General features: G+C 32.2%; 2 protein-coding genes and 1 long non-coding RNA gene across 4 annotated transcripts; 2 read left to right on the top strand and 1 right to left on the bottom strand.

The window, feature by feature from the left end:
* Positions 1–146: 146 nt before the first annotated feature.
* LOC105679306 (uncharacterized) lies at positions 147–12,118 on the bottom strand. Of its 2 annotated transcripts, none has more exons than XM_067352819.1 (5): positions 11,312–12,118; positions 3,648–3,795; positions 763–923; positions 561–680; positions 147–486 (listed from the first exon to the last, which is right to left on the bottom strand). In XM_067352819.1, exons 1-5 carry the CDS (start codon positions 11,674–11,676, stop codon positions 315–317), a joined length of 966 nt encoding a protein of 321 aa, XP_067208920.1. In that variant the 5' UTR covers positions 11,677–12,118; the 3' UTR covers positions 147–314. The 2 variants fall into 2 exon arrangements, with proteins under 2 accessions (XP_067208920.1, XP_067208919.1); XM_067352818.1 differs by having other exon boundaries at positions 3,648–3,828; positions 11,312–12,102.
* An 8,428-nt stretch (positions 12,119–20,546) lies between these two features.
* LOC136999743 (uncharacterized) lies at positions 20,547–22,966 on the top strand. The gene is made up of 2 exons (XR_010890062.1): positions 20,547–21,497; positions 21,553–22,966. It is a non-coding gene; the product is annotated as an uncharacterized lncRNA (long non-coding RNA).
* Positions 22,967–24,811: 1,845 nt separating this feature from the next.
* LOC136999499 (uncharacterized) lies at positions 24,812–26,365 on the top strand. Its single transcript, XM_067353839.1, has one exon. It carries the CDS (start codon positions 24,812–24,814, stop codon positions 26,363–26,365), a length of 1,554 nt encoding a protein of 517 aa, XP_067209940.1.
* Positions 26,366–26,615: the final 250 nt, after the last annotated feature.

The raw sequence follows: 26,615 nt of genomic DNA, 5'->3' as shown, positions 1-26,615 counted from the left end.
TAAGTTTTTTGATAAAAGACACACGAACTATAACATATCAAAAATTTAAACAATTTGACCAAACACGGTTTCTCCATAAGAATCGTGCACGGTCTTTTATTACAATCTTTATTTAGTATTAATTGTATTTAAAGTTCGTGCAGAAATTGAGCTTTTGCTCGGGATTCGCGGCATTTATTGTAAGAATTCGAGTTTTATAGAATCTTTACATTTTACAGTGTGAAAAGTAACAGTTTTAAGCGTTTTGATAGATCGTCGTAGAATTCGTATTCTAAGAAATCAATAAATTTAGACAGATTGATAATCCATTTAATTTAACCACTCCTGCGATAGGAGCTGGCTTTGGGTTTCACTTGGATTTCCTCCCGCTGGGTCTCCTCGACTTCCTCTTGAACAGTTTTACTTCCTCTTCCACCGAATCTAGCACGACCTGACGTTTTTGTCTCGCCACTTGTGCTGGCTTTGCTACGACTGTTTGTGACAGCTCTGAAACATATGCAATTGTTTGGTACGTTCGTTGTGAAATATAAATACATATTCTATTTGCCATGTTGCGTTACTTTGACTTGGCTGTAGTGTGTTCTACCGCAGAATGTATCGTACTAGTTTCTCGTGGATGACTACTAGATCCGGTCTGGGCTCTTCTCCTCTTTAAGGCAGCCAAAAGATCCTCGTTAGATCTAAAATTAAATCGCGCATATGTGTTGAAATTTCTTCTCTTGTGTTGTAAAATATTTACAAAATGTTTAACAAAGTGATTACCTGAAGGGTCTAACGCCACTATTATTTCGAAGTTTCTTTGTAGACGGTTCAGTTGTTGTCGTAGGAGCTTTGTGCTCCTCATTTTCTTCAAGCATGTCTTCGCCTTCTATTTCATCTTCTTCAGGTGCTTGTTCTATCGGCTTTGATGTTGTTGATTGAACCTAAAAAAAGAAAAAAATACATAAATATAAGAAGAGAAATTATTTCATATATTTAGTTATTAAAAAATAAAGATATTATAAAAATTTAATTCAATATGATTATAATTAATTAATCAGTTTGTATTAAAAGTATTATATTTAAGCAAAATACAAATTAATGTTTATGTTTATTAAATGTTGTTATGTTTATTAATGTTTATTAAAATCAATGTATTAATAAATTTCCGTAAAATTAACAAGAATATTTACAAAGTAGACTGCAGTAAACGACACTTTCAAAATTTTTTGTCACCGGACAAAAAATTAGACCCCACTTACTAGTAGCGTATTTAATATTGTATTAGCATAATAGCGTATTTAATATCGCGTTATTTCTCCTTTTGATCAAATCACAGTAGCAATTCTCTTCGGCATGGACTCCATAAATGTGCAGATGTAGGTGACATCAATGTGAAGCCACTCGATCATCAGCTGCTCTTGAAGTGCGAAATTGATCAGATGTCTGTATCGACGTTTTATTTTTTATTTCAAGTAGTCACAGATTTTCAATAGGACATAATTATGGGGACTTTGCTGGCCAGTCAAGGTATGAGAAGCTCTCTGAATATTTGTCGTACCAATCACAGACGGTTTTAGCCTTGTGCACTCGGCAATTGTCGTCTTGGAAGATTGGGGTATTCAGAATGTATTCCTTCTTGAAATGCTGAATAAAAGATAACACTTGGTCGTCCAAACATCAAATATAACCCTGCTAGTTTAAATGCACAGTCACTTCAACCAAAGGCTTTAAGTTCATTTTGAGCCACCATTGCGAGGACCATGATTTCATTCCTTTCATGAGTTATTCGCTTTTCACGTTTATTTTTACGGGTATCTAAGCTACCGATTTGTCTAAGTTTATCGTACACATTTTTAAATGTTTGACGCGCAGGCTGAGTGCGATTAGGATATCGTTCAGCATATAAATTTTTTGCTCGCAATGAATTTTTTTGACATTCACAGTAAATGACGATCATGTCAATTTGTTCTTCAAATGAATACATCTTGCACGATTAACTGATTTATCAATACGAGATATCTATCAATACGAGATATCTATCAATACGTTGCGAGAGACAAACTCAATGAAAAATTTGCAAATCGCTGGATTGGACGTGGGGGTCCTGTAGTATGGCCAGCTCGTTCACCAGACTTGACACCACTGGATTTTTTTTTATGGGGAACCTTGAAGGACATGGTCTATAAAGATGACCCAACTACATCTCAAGACATGCAACAACGAATTATTAGAGCCTGTACGTTAATAACTCCCGATGCTATTAAAAGAGCAAACAGTCAATAATCAGAAGAATACAGTGTTGCATTGATAATAATGGCTATCATTTCGAACATTTTTTATAAACGTTGTCACTTCATTTCAGAATAAAGTGTAAAATATCTCGTAAACTATTGATTTTTCGATATCTTTACCTTAATACTTTTATATGCAGAATAATTAGAGAAATCATATTATGTAAAAAAAACATATCATTCCATTTAAAAACACGAAGTTGACCTTGAAATCTCCGAAGCGCCTCCACCTGTATAAAAATTATTATCGTCATATGATAGCCCCCTTTGTACCGTGCAATTTTGGTTATATACATTTTTCTCTAAACCTTATAGATTCGAAGATATTAAGGTGCTAATAGCTATTGAGACACCCTGTATAAAACACCCCCACAACATCACGGACCCTCCTCCAGCCTGTACCACACTTTGCACACAGTCTTTATGGAAAGCTTTATTCGATCTATGATGCATTCTACGTCTACCATCACTAGTGTATAAGCAGAAACGTGACTCATCAAACCAATGGACACGTTTCCAGTCCTTTACAGTCCAGTGTTTGTGGCGCTTAGCCCATTGGAACCGTACTGCTTTGTGCACACGTATGAGCAGGGGTCTTTTGCGGAGTGCTCATATCCATGATATGTAGTTATCTTCTCAGTGTACGTTTTGAAATCGGTTGGTGTGGGCCAGCATTGATAATTTGGAGTAATTGTTGCCTACTTGCAAAGCGGTTGACACTATGCGCGACACTCGGCGTTGGTTCCTGTCTGTGAGCACTTCTTTCAACTACAGTTCTCTCGCCGGTTTGACGTCGACCGCAATTCACACTGCCTAAAAACACGTTTGATTGTACTGCGTGACACATTAGCATAGTCAGCTACTTTCTTTACACTGTGTCTTTTGGATCACCTAAATGTAATGACCCTCTTTTGTCACTGATTCACATCTTGCTTTCGACTCATATATTCATTGCACACAATGAACATATTGGGTGCATCTAGTGCTACAAGCGCTCACTTAGTGGCTAAGTAATAGTCGATGTGATTAGTTTTTACCTTTGAATCCATGGTGGATTCAAAGGTAAAAACTAATCACATTCGACTGCTACTTAGTTGCTTAGTGAGCGCTTGTAGTACTGAATGCACCCATTGCAACACGAACCTGACTACTGAGCTGAATCTGGCTACCCAACACTACTGCTATTGAGACTACAGGGCACATGCCTGTCGATGCAACATTCAGTTCACTGAACTTTCCGATTTCTGCCGATGTAAATATTAACTATTAGCTCTTTTCGTGGAGGGATCTAATTTTTTGTCATTTTTATAATACGTTTTACATATATTACATATATTGCATGTGGCACTAATGTATAAAAAATAATAGGCTTACTGTTGGTTTTTTTTTCCCTATATTCGCAATATTAGTACGTCCTCTCGAGGACAAAAGTCCTCCCAGTCGACCTCCTGCTGGTTTCGTCGGCACCGACGTCACCGGTGCGGCCGCCTCTTCCTCGTAATCATATTCCTCTTCAGCTGATCTGCAGACAGCTATTATATAGAAGGCTAATATTCTGCAAAGAATATGTTATATATATTACAATTTTTATTTATATCAACGCCTGTTTTTAATTTTGCTTTATCTTTGACAAAATAATATATAATTATTTTGTTTTCTGTTTATTTTTTATGCTTTGCACAAATTCGGTTAACAAGAAAAGTACGAATATAATATATAATATAATCCTTTTTTATTAAAATTTTCTTAATCATTTGTTACTCATTGTTATTTACAAATTGCATATTTCTTATTATTATTGGATTATGTTTTAAAGTTAGAATGTATACTAAATAAAAAAAATATATATATTATATTTATATTGTCGTTCTTCTTTTTTATTTTAAAAAAATAGTGTGCGGAACATATTTATTCCATTAAATTTTAAATGAAATAAAATTTTAAATGGGAAGATAACTGGGATATTTATGTCATGAAAAAATTGAAGAGTATAGGAAAAGTTTCAAATATATAACACGATATGACGTATAATTGTAAATTACAGACCGATAAATGTTACAAGAGTCACGAAAAAATGATGCCGTTTTGTCAGATGCATGACAGCTACAGCTTATAGTACGCAATTGCTCTTATGCAGATCACATCCTTAGAAAATGACTTTCTTGGTTGAGGAGAAAAATATCAAGCCGAAACATTATATGAAACACCACGGCAATTCGTGCTGTCGCTCACGAACGTTAAAAAAGTATGTAATTTTAGCACTAGCGTAACGTTATCGCAAAACGAGTTTATGGTATTTACTGTGGTTTGGCAGGTTGCACTTAGGAAATAATAAAATATGCAAATCAAACTATTGCTCTGAAAATTTATAGAAACTAAAATGCAAGATTATATGATTGTTATTATAGATTTTTTTTTTATAGAATTGTTACTTTGTGACAAAGTTGTACAAGTGACATCTTGTCAAAGTAATATTTCATATAATGGTACTATATAATTTAAATAAATTCCAGTATCATTTCTTCTATAATCCAATTTTATGTAATCTTAACTTTTATTATTTTTAACGAAATGTTTATTTACAATCTCTTTTGACAGGAAAAATATTCTTAATATTTTAATTATATAAAAATTTTTATATAAATTTTGACTTAATAAAATATAAAAAATGTATTTATTATTCTTATCTGTAATTATAAAGTTTTGCAAAATTATTTTTAATATATGTTTTTAGAATTTATATCCTTCGGTTGCTCGAGTATAAAATCTTAATTTGCGAAAAAATATATACAAAATGAATAAAATTTCTTTAAAATGAAATCGGGCGTGTTAAGGAATCACGCGTACGAGTGTTTTGTGTAGGACGCATGCAAAACAGAGTCCGGCTACCAACTTTCGCCAGGATCAAAAAAAGAATCCGAGGACGAAAGATCCTACTCTCATGACGTACAAGCTGTAGCAATTATTACGTACACTCGACGCAACTCGATGTAGCGTACTCACTCGTTCGTATGTCGCGTTTACTCGTTCGCTCGTAGATCCGCATACACCAAGTGGATTTTGACCTGTGACATTCATGTATACGAGACTCACTTTCTCTGCTCGACTCTCGTGTAACTCGCGCACGCCGCGTGCACTCGGTATTGGCCGCGTCGTTACAACGGGACGTGAGGCGGCTTACAAATGTCAAGAAAATCAACCGAACTGTGGGGGCCCCAGGTAAAGAAAAGGAGAGAAATTTCGAGGGATCTACAGGAGTCCAGCGATCTTGATCGATAGATCGCCGCGAGAATACTCGATGCTGGACGATTGCAAAAACACAATCGAAATGAGAACGTCCTGGGTCTTGAAATTCCTAAATGGATAGTTTGTAATGGATAGATTAATTTTTCGTGTTTATTTAAATATTTTTTTACTAATATTTTCTATGTTTTAATATTGTGAAATATTAATGAATAAGAATTATATTTTTATGAATCAAGCTTTCTTATTTAAAATTCAAGTGTTATTTTCTGCATCATTAAAGTCAAGCAGTAATAATCAGTCAACAAGAGGTCCAAGATTATTTGCGCCCAAGATTAAATTATTAATTTTTGCGTTTATTAACGCATAATAATTGCACTTACACGCACAGATTGACATTAGCTATATGTGATGCACGCAATGTTATTTTTAGAATGGAAATATTTAAAATATCTTAGTTCTTTGCAAAATATTTAAATTTATTTCTATTATGTTTACATTAAAATTACAAACATATTTTATATTCTTTTATAAAGTAAACATACTTAAATACCATCAAAAAAGAATCCAAAATTTACTTTAAAAAAAAGTTAATAATTTATATATAGTTAAAGTATGATAGTTAGTTTGCAAGTAAATGGAATTTTATTACCCTTGCGTTATATAAATAATATAATATGATATAATATAAATAATTTTAAACAACAATGTGATTATTTTTGGGTTTTCAACTTTTATTAAATATTATCGTTTTAGGACGTAATGATCAAATTTGTAGAATTGTTGAACTTTCTTAATGGATTTCTAACTACTAAAGATGTTTGCAAATCGATAAGTCTGCCAGAACTTTTTAGCACAAGATTATTTATTTAAACAACAAATATTTGCAAGTTTTAATGTGGTTTTATAATATGTTTGTAATAAAAGAATATTGTAAACTTATTTGTAAACTATTTGTCAATTTTTACGTAAATTTAACAAATAATAAATTATTAGATCAAATAATGCAATTTGAAACACCATTATGAATGATATAACTCTCTGCTAAAATATTATAATATGTGTGCGCGCGCGCGCGCGCGTGTGTGTGTGTGTGTGTGTGTGTGTGTGTGTACATATTACACAATACAAAATAAACAAACATAATATAAAAAATAATACAAAAGAATTAGCATAAATAATTGAGTTATTTAAATTTTTTAATTTTTATAATCGATTTATTTAGGAATAGAAACGCAAAGTATTAATTCTTTTATTTCATTTTTTTTCCTAAAAACAAGCTTAAATTTCGCGACTGATATCTCACAGTATCCTTACGCGCGCGTGGGCACGTGTTTTCACTTTCATAATTTCGAGCTTTTCTTTCTTTCGAAGGTTGGCTTTTAGCAGTTTCTCAATACAAATTTCTTTATATTTCTAGCTATGATCATGATTATCTCATTGCAAAAAAGTCATGCACACGAATAATGATTAAGCTCTTTGTTGAAAGGACATTTCGATGATTAAAAATTATACTGAGATTTCTCTTTGTACGCGAAACCGATTTAAAACAACGTACCATTTATCGAAGTGTACCGTGTGATGATAACTTTTCTTCTATAAATATTTTCGTATTACAGAGACATTAGAGCTAACACTTAATTAAGATTCTAATATATTTTTTACATCATAGATAAAAATCTGATTCCTGAGTTCTTCGAAATGGAACACTGTTACTGCTATTATTATTTGCCACGCACAATTACACGACGCGTATCTTTCACCGTTAACAAAGATATTTCTCGTTTAACGGGATTAGAGTTTTTGTGTATACTCTATGATCAATAATATATATTTATGTCTGATAACTTTCGATTATTCGACATTTTTGTAATACATTTATATGCATGTTATTTGCTCATTATAATAAAATTATTACATTATAATAAAAAAACCAGCCAAAGATGAATAATAACAATTTTAAGTATGTTGTATTTTAAGTATAATTGTTAGCTATAGTCTGTCTTTGTTTTATTTTTATTTTTTTAATTTTATTAATAGATTTTGATCACAATATTTGTAAATATTATTTTTTTAAATATGTGTTTATAAAATATGTAAAAAGGAAAAATATTTGGTTAACGTCACATTACATTTTATTGCAACTGATATAAATTTTAGCCTTCAATGTGCATCAGAAAAAAAATTACGAGTTCAAGTTATGATAATTGTTTATTATAATCACATTTAATTCTGATTTTGTTAATATTATATGGAATAATTTGATATATCCGTTTTAATTTGATATCTTGAGATGTGTATTTCAATTAGAATATGTAATAATTTACAAAGAATTTATAATTTATAAAAAATGTATTACTTAAAAAGAGGAAAATCCTATGCAAAAAAACAGGAAAATGCAACTATTGACTCATGATTATTATAAGATATGATTATTAATAAAATTGCTATGATACATTTAAATTTGATTATATCGTAGTAAAAATATTAGTACATTTTATTGACACGTTTCTCTTAAAATCGTAACTTTATAGTCACTTGAAATTATATCTTGTGTTTCTTTAACTTTTTTACGACGCTAATACTAGTTAAATAATATTAAATTTTTACTAGCTATTTAATGTTAAATTTTACTTTAGTTTACTTTAATAAAATATTTAAGAAATAAAGCAATGACACGAAAAACGGTTCAAGAACTGAGACTAAATGTTATATAAAAATATTTTTTACACTATTTACACAATTGTCTTTAAGAATATAAATACAAATGACAGATGTTTCAGTTAATCATTTAATCTTTTTCATCTTAACTTGCGATTTCACTGTCAACGAGTACGAATAATTTATAACACATTATAATATACATGTAATACCACTCCAGCAATAATTACAAATCACGCTCAATTTACATGTCTAGAGTCTTTTGAGTGACATATTAACGTTTTCTTTAAATCGACCATTTTTGCGCTTAAAACATCTAATTTATTATACGATATATTATAATTTTTTAGATTTTGTATTCTTAAAGACTATTATGTAAATAGAAGAAATATAACATTCAGTTTTAGCACTTGGGTAATTTCTCATGTCATTAAATTTTTTTAACTATAAGAGCTTTTTATAATTTATTTTTAAAAAACGTTATAATTACTATTGTTATTATCAACCTAAAACTTTATCTCGGAAATGTATTTGAATAAAAATTTTGCGAAAATAAGTAATAATTTAATAGTAAAAAATAGTAACAATTTAATTATCGTTAAAAAGAAGAGCATACATCGAAAATATGCAATTTGGTCAAAGTAATAATTAATTGAAAATTTCAATTAAAAGTTAAAATAAAACACGAAAGAAGTCGCACTTAAATTGCTCACACGTGGAATTTTAATTCTCCTTAATCTTTTTATCAGTGAACTGCTTTACAGTAAATGAGAATAGTTATTCGGTGTAAAATAATTAATCAGCATTATCTTCGCTGCCTTCATTGACCATCAAATAAAGAATATGTTTTCGCGTTAGTATAGTCATTCAAAATATGAAAATTTCGATTTGTGCCTCGTGATTTTATCGTAACGCAAGATTTTTGGACTTGTTAAAACTTTGTCTTCTAGAAAGTAGTAATTAAAATCACGTATTCCGCCTGCACTGGATGTCGTTAACGTTGTGCGTGGGTCCATAATGTTTCCATCATGCATAAGTCTTGGTTGCTTAATGTCTTTCATCTTTTTTTTTTATTACTTTTTGTATTTTAATTTTATTCCTATTTTCACTTATATTTTTTTTAATTAGCAAAAAAATTATTATATTTATCGTATATAGTTAAAAATAAAATCACACAGTTTTACAGTAATTTTTGTCAGTTAAGATAGATTGAATCAATATATTTTTTCAATTAAAAAAATTATTTTTAAATCACTAAGTTATTTCTTTTTCTTTTACCTTTTAATTTGACCAATTCTATTCTCTCTTTTTTTTTATCTTCTCAATTTTTTCTTTATATCTCTCGGAGTTTTATCTTTTTTATTATTTCTACAACTGTAATTCTGTAATATAAATTTATACGTCATTTAATGCATTTTTATAATATGCTTAAGAAGATTTACTTAGACATAATAAATGCCTTTTTCTTTCTCTGCTAATTTATAATTCACAATACGTTACTTGTTAAAATAATGTCAAGGAAAAAATAACAGTAATTCTATAATTGAGGAATTGGTGATATTTATACGAATATCTCGCTTCTCGATTGAGGGACATGCATATATTAATTTCGGTTTCAATAATAATCGCCGTTATGCGCTTTCGCTCTCGCTCTAATTCTAATCAATTTCCTGGTCAGAACTAGGAAAGGACTTGAACAGCTACTGCAACCGTTTGCATAATGTGCACCTCTGCGTCCCGTTATTAATTTACTTAGTTCGCAACCACATTTGTATATGAATTTGATCGAAAAGACGTCGAACGTGAGCGTAGTGCAAAGTAATACAGGCGACGATTTGTAAAACGCGATGATTGAATAACTTCTTACCAAGTCGGAGCATGTATTTTGTAGTCTACGATCGACAAACACTATACCAGACAATCTGAGCTATATTGGTCACTAAACACCATATAAATCAATTCATGTTTGCGATCGAAAGTTCGAACAGCCACAATTTTTGCAGGCGTTAGCAATTTTGATTACAGGTAACAGAAAGACAGATATTAAGCCTGAAATAACATGTAGGTACATATACCTTTCGATTGCGAATCGACCTTGGAATTACCTAGGTTAGTCAGCGAAACTGATCTACAAATTATGCGTCGTCAGAATTGACCGGTATAACAATACACAAATGAACGATTGAATCGTTACTCATTAACTTTTTTCGCATTCTTATTTCTTATCAATTTTGTGTTTTCAATATTATTGTCCGAGTATAAAACGTTTAATAATACCGACCAATATGTTAATGTTTTAGCAAAAAAAAAACATTTTTTTAATATACAGGCTGTCTCAGAATGGTGAGACCAATGCTTGTCAAAGATGAAAGTAAACTGGACAGAAAAATTCTTTACCATCTTTTGCAATTCATAATAATTATTAAAGTAATAATTAAAAAAGATTGGCAAATGAGCGCGCGTTTCGCGCAGCTAAACCGTGGGACGTATGTTCTATACGTGCCAACGATGTCAGCGTTAAGTGTCGCATGGTAACAAAATGTTTGGCCGCGCGGTGTGGACAGGGGTAATGCGTAAAAGAAACTTTGCTTTTCGTTGCCATGCGACACTCACCGCTGGCACGCCTAGAGCATACATCTTACAATTTTGCCGCGCGAATCGCACACTCATCATTTACCAATCCTTTTTAATTATTATTTCAATAATTATTGCAAATATTGCAAAACGGTAAAGAACTCTGCTGTTCAGTTTACTCTTCTCTACTCGCTCACGAGCGTTGGTCTCATCATTTTGAGACACTCTGTATATCCAAAATTGCAAAAAATTTATTATTTTATATTTACCTTTTATTTATTAATATTGCATAAACAGATATCTCATGTGAAAATTGTGAAAGTTTGCTATATAAATATAATTGATTGAAAAATCTAAAAACCCGTAATTATAATTATGTTTCGTTTTATCCTTGAAATAAAACTGTTGAAAAAAATGTTAAAAAATAAATAAAAAATAAAGTGAGTCCACAATTCGATCTATTTTAAATTACAAAATTAAAGATAAATCTCTTACAAGTTATAAATTTTTACACTAAATCGCTCAATTATCTTACTGGTTGAATTGCGAACTGTACTTACGTGAACAATGTAAGTTTCATGATGCTGATAGCCCGAGGGGAAAAAAATTCTGCGGATGTGAGTGCCCTTTCGTGATTGTGATATGTGTCCTCTCTGTAGGGCCGACTATTTCCATCAACGAGGCCGCAAGGAATGAATATCAGACAAACGGTGGCAGGAATCAAAAGAGTACACCACTTGCAATCGCGGAGGCTGTGTACTTTGGAGTGCCGAGTCGAGTTTCCCCTTCTCTCTATATATATGACACTCTCACTTTGTAAGTATATAACAACCACCCATAGTCCGAAGCCGAGTCCGCAATAGTCGTACGTGTTGCACTCTGATATATCCTTAATGACACACGCACATTCACCCTCACATTGCATATAATGCCGCAAACACACCGGATTTATTCTAAGTTGTATAAAGTCAGTAAAGAGATAAATTGAAATAAATGGTTAGATATTTGTGTTTAGGAGTTTCGAGAAATAGCGTGTGGGATATTTGTTGAGTGGCATAAAATAAAAAGTATAAAAAGTGATAGTAAAAAATTAATAAGTTATAAGTAGAATATATATCTCACTGATTACGAAAAAATTAAGCTTTTTTTTGAAACTTTTAAATTAAAATATGAAATATTGCTTAGATTGTGGATTACACTTTTTTCTTAATAAAAAACAAACATATTTATTTTTTCTGTATAATATTTGATAAAAATTTTTCATCAATTTTTCTAATCTTTTGACAAAAAATTTGATTGCTCTTTCAAAATAGTACTTAATGTTTTTCATATAATAAAGAAACATTCGATTAAATACACAATTTCAAAAATATAAATTCGAAAACAATTTCAAAAATTTTACACATGATTGAAGGAGAAATATATATAATATACAACAAAAAAATAGAAAAATAGAAAAAATAGAAAATTAATTGTATACTTTAACATATTTTTATAAATTAAAAAACATCTATAAATTAAATTGTCAAGAAGTCTGGTAATAAAAAATAATACAATGGAAATAAGGCATTTTGCATAATTATTACATCGTTTTGCTTATTGTCAATGCTTTAAAAATGCAATTTTAGCCGAATTCTTCTGCTAAATATTTTAATACAAAATGCATTGGAGCAGTGTAAAGATCGTGATTTGAAAAAAAAATTTGATTGTGAGCAATTGAGCACCTTTTCGAATCAGTTGCAGAACATTTTCCGGCAATAACGACGTGCACATTGCCTGATAAATTGACGTGACAATGTCTTCAAAGATATTATTTTCTTTTGCGTAAGAAACGCGGTAAATATCAAATTCCAATAATATTTTGGATAATCAATGTACTTCTTTTTAAGTGAAATAATGTTACACTCGATAATCACCAAATCGATAAATAGACACGACTTTTAATTTTTTGTTATTTAATTTTGTTATTTAATTAGATTTATTTATTGTACATTATAATATATTATAATAAAAGAAATAATTAAATGTATTTATTACAAGTTTAACGCTATTAACATTAAAAGTTTTTCGCATATGAAGATGTTTGGTTCGAAATCATTATGTTAATTTAATAGTTCTTTGCATAACGTTATTAAGTAATTCCGTAGTCATGTAATTTTCTAAAATCGTAATGCACATCACATTAAATTTATCTTCCGTGAAATCTGAAAGAAACGAATAAACCTTAATTATTTTTCTCCCTCATTTTTTTCTGTTGCCTTCAGTTTGAATCCCAGGGAGACAGAGCTCCTCGTGTAACTCGTCTTTTCCCTTTCATTTGCGGTTTAGGAGACGATTGGCACCGCATATCCCATCATATTTTCACCACGCATATTCCTTTTCACTGTTCCTCTGTCTTTGTCTTTCACATTTTTAATATCTCAATTGCCCACACATCGTACACACATGTGTCGCGAAATTTATGCCAACCGCTGGAATCCGTGGTTCGTCTTCGTTCAATGCAACGTAAATTCAAATTCCAACGGTTTCTCGCCGTATCCATGGCACGGCAAAGATATTGTCCGGTTAGCGATTGAAACAAACAGATCGCGATCGAAAGAAAATGCGCGATTGCACTCAAACAACCGATATTCACGAATTACTCAATTATTTTTCTTTTTACCCGATTCGCGAAAATGTCAGAACGTTTTGATAGTCTTTCGGGATGTGAAAAGGTTTTCACGAGAGACAATATGTCTTAGATCAAACGGCGAGCAGTGAAAGTATCAAGATTCCTACAGCACACTGTAGACAAGAATATTGTGGTAACCTGCAACTGTTGTTGCTGGCTCCTGCGACCGAGCTCTATCATGTCATGTTTCATTTTGTCACGAAAGAAAACACGAAACCGGTGTCTCGTCGATCGTGAAAATCGAATCGATCCTCTTCTCTTCGTTTTGTTCTTGTGCGATTGGTCGTCATCCATATTTTTTTATATCAAAAAATAATAAAAATAAATTTTTATATCAAATAAAAATAAATTTAAATCAAAAAATTTATATTAAAAAAGAATTTTATAATACTTATAGAAATGATTTTCATTCAGCTGTACGAAGCTATAGCTGAATAAAAATCATTTCTATAAGTATTATAAAATTTTTTTTATACTCAATTTTTGAAAAAAAAAACTAAAAATGACTAGAAATAAAACAATAAATTGATTTAACAAAGATTGACAGACAATAGTGAAGTTTAGTTTTAACTTCAGAATATTGAAATTATATAGAAAATATCTCTACATTAAATTTTTAGAAAATATCTCTAAATTAAATTTTGCAGAGAGCGAGAATTTACACTAAAAAAAATCTGGTTGTATAAATTGAAAATCTGGTAGATTCAATCAGTATGTCTAATTGGAAAATGAATAAATCAAAATTTTTTTAGGAATTACCAAATGAGCATGATTAATTCCTTCCTGTTGAATATATCAGAATTTCTTAATAATGATACTAAATTTATTCAGTTCACAAAACTTTTTCGTGAAAAAACGAGTTTTTTGTTGGATTATTGTGGTTTTTCTTTGATTGTTGTAATTAAAATAAGAGATTGATTATACAAAAAAATATAAATTTTTTAGAAATAATAACATAATAAATTCATATATAAAGTACACATACACAGAGAGAAAAATGTGTGATATTTAAGACTATAATTACATAGTAAAATATATATTATAGTCAGAAAACTCATTTTTATAGGAACTGCTACTGTAATGATAGCAATAATAACCATATACTCATAGTGCTGCCAACCATATAATTAACCATATAATCAATACAAAAATTTTATTATAAGTTATAATAATTTAAAATATAAATGAAGTAATATAGTAAAATATTGATATTGTGAAACATTAAAATTGTAAATAGTAAAAAAAAATAAATATTTCTATAAAATGGATATTATATACTATAATAAATTAAACTGAAGGGGATGCTAGAGTGAAAGCCGAACTCCAACGCGATAGCGCCATTATTTCGATGGAATTAAAACAGATATAGACATTATCGTCATCATATCTGTATTACGTATTTGTTTATATTGGTAACTCATTACACTGACGTGTGGTCTATGTATATGTGTCGGATGGTTGCGTCAAATGACGCTCGCACTTCCTTCCTCGACTGAAATTCTGTCGCAAGGCTGCAATATAATGTACACCAGGTCACACAAATGCCTTAACACATGAAGTTGCACGGGTGTCAAGACATATCGAGTCGGCGTGTTCCGACTCTACATATTTTTACATCATGACTGGTTATGAACATAACGGCAATGCTGTTTTGGCTATTTCAAAGCAACTGGAGCAATTGATAAGTAAAGGTTAATATTTATAATATTTAATATTTATATCAATATTTATTAATGGTGGAAAACAAGTTAATATACAGGGTGTCCCATTTTAAAAACCCCACGTGAATAACTTTTCAGAGAGACATTTTCAAGAAAAATGATTTAGACCAAAGTTGTTGGGTTTGGAGGGGGACATCCAATGATGACATTGGTATAATCTAGGGTGTACATGCCAAGATCATATGGAGGTTAATTTTGTTTTTTTAAATAAGACACCCTATTTTTTATTCCAAAATCTAATAGCTGGTGTCAAGAGCTTTTCAAAACATTATAATGAAGTTATTTTTCATTAAGTACTTTTCGAGTTATGAGGCTTGTAAATTACAGTATTTTGGTATAAAATATAAAATATTTTGTAAAACATTCAGTTTTTAAGAATGTTACCTTAATACTTTTATGCACAAAATAATGAGACAAATGAATTGATATAAAAAAAACACATTGGTTTTAAAAAAAAGTATGCAGTTGCATGTTGCAAATTACATATTTTTTCTTGAAAGCAACTATGTGTTTTCTTTATACCAATTGATTCGTCTCATTATTTTGTGCATAAAAGTATTAAGGTAAGATTCTCGAAAATTGAATGTTTTACAAGATATTTTATTTTTGTATTTTATGTCGAAATGCTGTAACTTTCAAGCCTCATAACTCGAAAAGTTCTTAATGAAAAATAACTTCATTATAGTGTTTTGAAAAGCTCTTGACACCAGCTATTAGATTTTGGAATAAAAAATAGGGTGTTCTATTTTAAAAAACAAAGTTGACCTCCATATGATCTTGGCATGTACACCCTAGGTTAAACCAATGTCATCATCAGATGTCCCTTTCCAAACCCAACAACTTTGGTCTAAATCATTTTTCTTGAAAATGTCTCTCTGAAAAGTTATTCACGTGATGTTTTTAAAATGGGAAACCCTGTATATACTGAATGATGAAGAAAAGTGTAATTATTTATCAAAATAAGAGGAACTTATATAAAGCAATTAACTGATTTGAAAGTATTAGCATAATAATAAGAAAAAAATAAGTAATATTTTGATTTAATAATATTATCTGTGATTTATGTATTTAAACGAATATTTTTACTTACATGAGAAGTTTCTAAATTTTCAGCAAATTCTTTGACTACACTACAATCACATGCTAATACTTTCAAATCTGTTAATTGCTTTATAAAAGTTCCTATTATTTTGATAAATAATTACACTTTTCTTTATTATTTAGTATATATATTGTTCGTTTTTCATCAACAATAAATATTCATATAAATATAAATATTATAAATATTAAACCATCAGTAAATATTGATATAAATATAAATATTATAAATATTAACCTTTACTTGTCAATTGTTCCAGTTGCTTTGAAACAGCCGAAACAGCATTGCCGCTACGTTCATAACCAGTCATGATGTAAAAATATGTAAAGTCGAAACACGTCGACTCGATATGCCTTGATACCCGTGCAAGTTTATGTGTTAAGGCATTTCTGTGACCAAGTTTACGAGACGAAATAGGCATATACAAGATGACAAATAAATATGAACTAAATATGATAAAATAATATTTGAAAAATACATATATAATATTATATATTTCGCTGAAGAAAAATGTTATATGCTTTCCTTATTTTTATCCTTGTATAATAAATACAAAATTAACTAATTAATCAATTAATTAATACACTACGTACAACAATTAGAGGATCACTGTAAAACCTGCAAATTTTATCGATTTATAAGAGGCTGTATCTCAGCTTTCAGGAATTGCAAGACAATTTTTCTTGGTGCGTTGAAAGGGTGAAACCTCGACTTTAAAATGGCTAAAGCGATATTTTCCGTCCGTTTTTCATTAAACTGTCTTTTTTATGAAGACCAAAAGCAGATAGTGTTAGAGTCCTGCAGCCTTTCACAGGCAAAGCAAAGACGAGGCAAAAAATGTCACCACATAAGTTTTAAAGTCAGGAATTTTTCCTTTAAAATAACGCTAAAAAAATTGCTCTAGTATGCCTAGGAGCTGAGTTATCGGGCTCCAAAGTGAACCCTGCACTTTGCAAGATTTTGGTTAAGTACCGCCGACATTTGCGTTACCCAATACGCACCACGAGGAAGTTGCTCAGTCGGAATTTGCACATTTTTATGTGTTTGCGTGCGTGCATGCGTGCGTGCGTGTGTGTGTGTATTTAGACTGCGTGAATTGTGTGAAATCGTGTGTTTGAGTAAATTTTTCCGAAAAACTTTTTCGGTGTGTGTAACTCAGTTAATATTGAGTGTTTAAATTTCTGAATGTGAATGATTTGTTTTGGGTGCATATGCGCGCGCACCATTGCACACACGCACTATTTAATAAGAAGTATATTGCCGCCTTTTCGGTGAATTACCTCAAGCAATCAATTTTTCATATTGATACATTCACTGATTTTATGTTGTGGAATTTCCTGCCAATTCTCCAGGAGAACCCGCGCACACGCACACATGCATGCATCTCAAACAATTCACATTCAGAAATTCAAACACTCGACATTAACCAATTTACACACACCGAAAAAATTTTTCGGAAAAAATCACTGAAACACACGATTTCACACAATTCACATGCACACACACACACACGCATGCACACGCGCGCGCGCGCACGCACACACACACAACAGAGGTGTAAATCCGACCATACAATCTCCACGCGATACATCTTGGGTAATAATGCTAATGCCATCGGTACTGTAAACTTCAAGCCTTATAACTCGAAAAGTACTTAATGAAAAAATACTTTATCATAGTATTTTAAAAAGCTATTTAAAAAGCTACAAGAATATGCAATGAAAAATAGGGGTTTCCATTTAAGAAAATAAAAGTGATTTTTATGTGATTTTCAAACGACTATCCAAGGACAAAACAATGGTACCATCTTATGTTCCTCTCGAAGTAATAAAACTTTTGTACGAAACATTTTTTTTCTAAAATCCCATAATTTCCAGATATTTTACTGTTTAAAATAAAATGGGACAATGTATACCCTGATGGAAATATTTTGCTGAAAATACTATGAAATCAATAAAAAGTAAAATAAAAATTTTTGAAAAATTACTGAATATATTTCAAAATAAATCATAATTTTCCGTATAAAAATTTAATGTAATACTGTGAAATATAAGGAAAGTTAAAATACACTGCTGAAAAGTAATAAGAGTTTTTAAATATTAGACATTATGAAATTTACTGAATTAAACTAAAAACTGTTACTTTTTAATGAAAAATTGCTGAACTATTTATTAAATTAATTTGTAAAATTATTGAAAAATTTTACGATATTCTGCTAATTTTCATGGAAAATTGACAAAAAATATTGATTTACAATACATTTTTTATGAATTACTTTGAAGATTACTTATTTCTTTAATTTACTGATGCTTACCGAAATTTTGCTTTGTACAATTTGTTAGATATTGGAAGTAGGGAAAATTATTAAACTATCGTTGAAAATTACTGCTATATCGAGAATCTGATTCTTTCACTATATTTGTAAATAAATTCATAAAATTGTTTATTTGCACCTAATATAATGTATAAATACGCGAAATATTGTAATTTTATAATTACAGAAAAAGTTTTTATTTTATCTTAAAAGTAATTTTTTTTTTATTATATAAAGTCACGTTATTAAGTTTGTAATAAAGAAGAAATAATAAATAAATACTATACATAAAAAGATATACTTATGTATACATTTTTAGTCAATACCAAGCATTAGTTACATTACATCTATGTTATAATTTCGTAGCTAACAATGCAAATGCAATATAACACATGGTGTTACATTGTTGAGTACAAAATTATAACATAGATGTAATGTAACAGATGCTCGGTGTTGACTGATTGTGAGTTACTACAGTGTATTTTTTTTCTCTGTCATTGTATGCATTTAATGAACTACAATGAACAGTGCTGAATAACTTTTTTCTGAAACTGAATACATAATTAAATTTCATAAAAAATATTTCAGTATAAACAAAAAAAAAGATTTTTTATTGAATTTTTACTGAAATATTGATGAAATGATAATAAAATGGGGTTAATTGAGATAATTTTCAAATATATTTCAGCAAAATTTCGTTATATTTTCAGAAATATATTTCCATAAGAGTATGTAATTAAAATTTTGAATAACATATTTTGTAAAACTAATAAAGCCCAACAGTTATATATAAAATAATATCCACATTTTATATGTAAATTATTATATAAAAATAATCTCTATTAAATAAATTGAACTATTATTAAAAAAATTGTGTGGTTACTTTATAGTTATTTATTAAAAGTAACTAGAATTAGACTTTTTGTAACAGTTTATTTATAACAAGATGTTAACCGTTTAAGATGACAGAAATAAATGATGATTCATGAAAAGAATAACAAAGGTTGTTGTCATAGAAAATAAATATCAATAATAACAATAACATAGTCATAGTAACCTAAATCAATATTTGTAATTCACAATCGATAACAAGGTTGGTAACAAGGTTGCCACAGTACCCCCCTCCCCCCCCCCGCTTACGTTGCGAACTGCACTTTCTTCTTAGATACAGGATAAGTCTTGAGTGATTTCTCACAAGTAAAGAGTAGAGTAGTGGAATGAAAAGAATTTGCATCTGTTTTTTTAGACAAAAATGCTGGTTTAAGACGATCAATAGAAATATTGGCTAATTTACCTGCAACATCAAAAGATTTGCAACGTGAACTAGCCTCGGAACCACGTCTGAGGGAGCACGCCCAATGGAAATCGGTAACCCGCGGTACTCCACGTAATTCGGGAGTTAGGTAACTTGCGCGGTATCGGCAATAAATGCACGATTCGGTAACCAGGTCGATAACAGCGGTAACAGCGGTAGCCCGAAGGAGAAATACGGTAACTAGAGCGGTAACTTAAAATCGGTATCAGAGAATGGGCGCCAGATGCGTATAATCGCACCGCGGTAACAGTAACTTTAATAAATCACTCAATTTGTTTGGCCGCTCCTTGCTTAGTATATGGCAGAGGGGCGTAGTTCGTTGATTTCTATTGGAGATTCTGGAGAAGAGATGTCGTCAGAAAAACACCACGTTTAACAATAAAAGTTAATAACATTTATTATTAAAGAATCATGAATTAACATTGCAGAACAAGCTTCAGAATCTCTTTAAGAGAAACGGTACCGCACGCAAATCAAAATACAATATTCGCCAAACAATGCGTCACAGAAAACAATACTCAAACTGATATTATTTGGAAAACGATAACCAAGAACGATACTTCCAAAAACGATACTCCAGAAACGGTACACGGAGACAACAGTCGAAACGATACTCAAACGATATTTGGAAAACGATATTTGCAAAAACGGCAATTGGCAACGGCACGCCAAACGATACTTAGAAGCGGCAATCAAAGCAGTACTCAAAGAGATACTCAGAGAACGATATGCAAAACGGTAGCCGAAAACGTTACTTACAACGATATTCAAACACGATACTTGGAACGCAAAACGACAATCAGAAACGGCAATCGAAATGATACGCAAAACAATACTTACAAGGAAAGGGACCCAAGTGTCCCCCTCCGATTTTGACGAGCTTTAAATATGTTGTAAAGTAGCTCAAAATAAAAGACACGTATTTTTTTTTATGTGCTTTCTCGCACGTTTAGGGTTGAAACAACCCCTACAAGCTAAAACGGTTTTTTTGGTTTTGACTGAATATCGTCAAAACTATAAGAGATATCAAAAAATGTTTCGAATAAAAGTTGCATGGTCTTTTATGAGCTTTATAACCGCGTAGCTCGATTTTTAAAAAATTTTATATTTTTTAATTTACCCTTACCCCTTTTTATTATTTTTACAAAATTCAAAATTTTTGTTATGACAAAAGTTGTAGCATTTTTTACGCTGAATACAACCATATATGATTTTATTATATTTTGAAATCGCATCTTTCAAAAATGAGCTGTCAATGTCGCACTATATGCGTCGCGCTGCGATATATGCATATATATGCATAACGCATCGTTTGTGCCGCTTGTGTAATCGATGTTTGTCGTGCATGTGTAATTGATAAGACAAATAAAATTAGAAATAAAGATTAGCATGTTATGAAACATTCGGAAAAATGTTCTGATCAAAGAACAAAGTTCACTAAAGTTGTTGCCAAAACATCCCCTCTATTTTACACTTTTATAGTCGCATTTTGAGTGCATTTATAGCGCAGCGCGTTGTCATATCCCGTCAGTGCATATTACGCTTTAAAGTTGTGCGCTTGTTAGTGATTACGAAAAAACAATATATAAAACAGCATCAAAAAAAGAACAGCAAATTCACTATAAAGTATTATTTTTTTGTACACAAATAAGGAGAAATATTTAATTGTTATATTTTTTAGAATGGTTCAATTAAATCCATTTAACGTAATAATGTTAGTATACGTAACTTTTTCGGCCCTTAATCTATCAACAAGTCCGATAACATCTGAAGAACGAGAAATGGCACATAAAATAGAATCTATGCTGAAAGAAATGCGCGATGAGAGATACAAAATGGAAGTAGAAGAATCTTTAGATTATGAAAACGATAACGATATTTCAACAGCAGAGCAATTCGAACTAGGAGATAAAGAGGAAGAAGGTGAGCTATGGACGCAAATCCTAAAGTTATATGTACTACAGATGGACGTATTCCGTATGAATATATAAAAAATGCAGTCGAATTTTGGAAAAGCAGTACAACAAGGCCAAGAACATTAGAAGGAGTAAAACAAAGATTTCGGAAAGTATATTCATTACGTCAATTACGACGATGGGAAATTCAAGTGAATCAAGGTGGCAGTAGATTCGAAAAATTAAAACAAATTTCGGAATATACATTAAATAATTTTCATATAGCTCTTGAAAATAGAATTATTGTTCACGACGCTGATTTAGCTCGATAGGCTATTCGGGCACAGAAAAATTTAAATGTACCAGAATTTACAGCTTTATCGCGATGGATACGAAAATTTAAAATAATACATAATATTGTATCTCGTAAAATAACAAAATTTATAAGAAAAACATCTATATTGTTTAACATCGATTTTGAAGAAAAATGTAACACATTTATTGAAAACGTTAAATATCAAATAATAGAATATAGAGTTGAAAATATTTACAACAGTGATCAAAGCGGATTCCAATTAAAACTTCATGCCGGTCGTACATTGGCATATAAAGGAACAAAAAAAATTGAATCTGCAGTACAATCCGTATCGGCAACTACGCATAGCTATACTATACAACCTACTGTTTCAGCCGATGGTAGATTATTATCGCCTCTTTTTATTGTACTGAAATAAGTTAGTGGAACATTTGGTCCCAGAGTGCAAGAAACAATGTTTAAGGCACCTAATATTTTTGTTACGGCTTCGAAATCCGGAAAATTAAGCGCAATACAGCGCATTATTTTAAAATTTGGTTGCAAGACGTACTTTTTCCAAATGTAGGTCCAAAATCTGTTTTACTACTAGATTCATGGACTAAACTTTGGTCATTGTCCAAATATTATTTAAAAATCTAAACCAGAATCTACAGAAGATATTATTTTGTTGACTATACCAGCTGGAACAACAGGAAAAATACAACCATTGGATGTATATGGTTTTCGTTTGTGGAAGAATTTTATTAGACACTTTTCTGATACTGTAATGCTTTTAGGTTTGGAAGTCAATCTGCATGCAAGAAACATCATTTTAAAATTACAGTCATTGACTCAATTTTCATCGCCAAGATTCAGAAATTTATTGAAATACGCATGGTATAAAAGCGGGTACGTAATAAATAAGCCCGAAGAATTCGAAACACCAGTGGAATTTTGTTTCCATAAACAGTCAAAACCAACATGCCATATTTGTGGCGCACCTGCAATAATTACTTGCGCATGGTGCAAAAAGTCACTTTGTATAAATCACTTTTTTCACGAACATCACCTTTGTGATACGTTTGTTCCATAAATTCATCTGATTTTAATATATGTTAATATATGTATTATATTCAATATATGTAGTATGTTATTGTTGAAGGTAAAGTTGTAATTGTTTCGACATATATTATTATAAAAAAAATAAAATAATAAACAAACAAATGTTTCTAGTATTGATTAATAGAAAAACTTGAAATTAATTAGATTTTTTTGCATTACCATTGAAAAACAATAAATTGCATTTTAATTGTAAGATTTTTATTTATTTATTTCTCTTTCGATATAATCCACTCTTAAAAAAGGCATGAAAAATCGATACTCGAATGTATCAAAAGTATTGTTGACGCTTATCCGCGACGCTGATTGGTTATCTCGATTATTCTGACAGTTTGATAGTTTAAGAGCAAAGATTATTTTGATGGTTATTTAAAATTTTAAAAATTTTATTAAAATATTTAGATTTTATAATTATTAAATTATTATAATAAGTGCACGGGCGCAGCGCGCGCTTGTATTGTTCTAGTATAACTATAAAAGTGTAATATAGAGGAGATGCCTTGGCAACAACTTTAGTGAACTTTGTTCTTTGATCAGAACATTTTTCCGAATACTTCATAACATGCTAATCTTTATTTCTAATTTTATTCATCTTATCAATTACACATGCGCGACAAACATCAATTACACAAGCGGCACAAACGATGCGTTATGCATATATGCATATTGTGGAATAAATAACGTTGAATATAACGACACAATTGTAAGACACAGCTCGACAGCTCCGAATATTCAAAGGTAGCGTTACAGCGATAATATTTGTGTTTTTCGTACACGCGTTTGCCTCGTGCTGTTCGGCTTCGAATGTTGACGGTTTTGCGAAGACAGTCAGTCGTCCTCGAGCGATAAAACGATACATCACGACGCGAGAATAATAGAGAGAACTCTGTAATTCCGATCCTATATCCGCCTGTGTTTTTGATGATCGGAATGTATATTATTTTATACTACATTTGGGGGCTCGTCAAAAATTCGGGATCGGATAAAACGGATTTAGAAGACGTGTATCGTGTGAGCGAGTATTTGAGAGAGTGACGTTGCGAATTTTGAGACGGTTGTGTGGCAAACGACGGTTGCGACGACGACGACGACGATAGCGAGGACGACGAAAGGTGACGACATACGTTTCGCGAGAGCATGTTTGACCCTAACGTGCTTACAGTAGCGAAATTAAGAGAAAAGCTAAAAGTGCGCGGATTACCGATGGCGGGGTCAAAGGCGGAACTCATCACGCGTCTTATGGATGCCGATCCGGCTGGCGCGTGGATGGCGGAGGAGCAGGAGCATGGTGGAAACGACGAGGATGCTTATATTGACCAGGCTCAGATAACAGCAGCCGAGAAGTTCAAGGAACCACCAGTTATACCAGCCGCCGAAGCTGGTAGTAGCACTACTTGTATGTTACTCCGATACAAGAAGAAAACGACATCGAAAGGAGAGACAATGCATTGCGACGGCGAGAGGTCGAATTTTATAAGCGCGAAAAGGAACTCGCAGAGCGCGAGCTTGAGCTAGCCCGACGCGAGATCGCGATACTTCGCGAACAAAGGCGAAACCCAGAGACAGCGGTTGTCCCGGACGCGAGAGGAGTAGCAGTTTTCCATGAGCAACCACGAGTGAGTCTCACGATGATGGGGGACCTGTTGAGCGATTTTGATGGCGTTTCGAGTGATTTCAGCACATGGGAAAGACAATTAAGATTTGTGAAGATGACCTATCGATTGGAGGACGATTGTGCCAAAATCCTTATGGGTATGAAGCTAAAGAAAAAAGCATTTGAATGGTTCCACTCGAGGCCGGAACACATAAGCATGTCGTTCGAGACAATCCTGGAAAAGCTGAGAGCAATGTTCGAGCGCTATGAAAGTAAGCTAACGATACGGAAAAAATTTGAAGACCGCGCCTGGAGAAAAGAAGAGTCGTTTCATGAATATCTTCACGATAAGACAATCATGGGCAACCGTGTACCAGTGGACAAGGACGAATTACTCGAGCACATTATAGACGGCATTCCGGACGATACGCTGCGCGACCAGGCACGCATGCAGGAGTTTCCATCAGCTGATGCACTTTTGAGAGCGTTCAGCAGAATAACGTTACGAAATCGCAATGTGACCGGCCTGGATCGGCGGGACGGGCGAGGCGTCGGACCGGGTGAGCGGCGTGAGCGGATTGTCGGGTCTGGAGAGTGGAGCGGTGGGGGAAGCGGTGACGGCAGGAGAGGAACACCAGGCGCTGAACGCTGTTTCAACTGCGGTGCCCGAGACCATGTTAGCGCGAATTGCCCGACGAAAAGTCTCGGCCTTAAGTGTTTCGAATGTGGTAAAAATGGACACATCGCATTGAAATGCCCTAAAAAAAATGGTGAGCCAAAGAAAACTGTCGTAGCAGCGGTGTCACAAATAGAACGTAAGAAATATACGAAGGATGTAATAATGGGCGATCGAGTTATCACCGCGTTAATAGATACGGGAAGCGACATATCGATAATGCGAGCCAGCAAACACGCGAAGGTGGGGTCGCCGAAACTGCGCGCATCGGAGATGGAATTTTGCGGGGTGGGCGGCTATCGTGCGTCGGCTTTTGGCGAATTTCAAATGAAAATTATGATCGACGACTTTTCTTATTCGATACTTATTCGGGTTGTCCCGGATACCGTTTTACAGTATGGACTACTTATCGGCGCGGATTTTTTAGATACAGTAGAGGTTAATTTGAGGCGGGACCTGATTTCCATTACTCCGATTTGCGATCAGGCCGCTGACGACGAAACGCGGCCGGAAGTGTTCGCGATTGATTTGCGGGACGCGAGCGAGGCAGACGTATCGAACGTACAAAGCGCCGAACATAGACATATTATAACAAATCTGGTTGAGAATTACCGACCAAACAGAATACAAGAAGTCGATGTAAAAATGACGATTATTGTAAAAGACGACGAACCAATATACCAAAAAGCGAGACGGTTATCGCAGTCCGAAAGAGATATAGTTAACGCCCAAGTTGACGAGTGGGAAAAGCAGGGTATAGTCCGACCTTCTATTTCTGATTTCGCAAGCCCCATTGTTCTAGTAAAAAAGAAGGACGAGTCGCATAGGCTTTGCGTAGATTACCGAATGCTCAATACGAAAATAATCAAAGATCGATACCCACTTCTAGTTATATACCCACTTAAAGTTATATAATCTTTTATTATTTTGTTCGATGGTTTTCTCTACGTCACCAATGTGCGCTATCGTGGTATTTAGTACCTTCAGTTGATTTTGCGTAATATGTGTAATCGTTTTTTCGTTATTTCGTATTAATGCTAATTGTTCGTTAATTCGTTTTTCATCGTCGTCATCCATGGTACCGAACAATGACTTCGCTACTGTGCCTAAGCCATTTATCAAACCGCGTCTTTTGTCCGCTGTGTCCCCGTAGATTCTACTTATT

This window comes from Linepithema humile, chromosome 4, assembly GCF_040581485.1.
Source record: "Linepithema humile isolate Giens D197 chromosome 4, Lhum_UNIL_v1.0, whole genome shotgun sequence".
In the NCBI taxonomy this organism is placed as follows: domain Eukaryota; kingdom Metazoa; phylum Arthropoda; class Insecta; order Hymenoptera; family Formicidae; genus Linepithema; species Linepithema humile.
The sequence above is the reverse complement of the archived record's forward strand: the minus strand, read 5'-3'. Positions and strand labels throughout refer to the sequence as shown.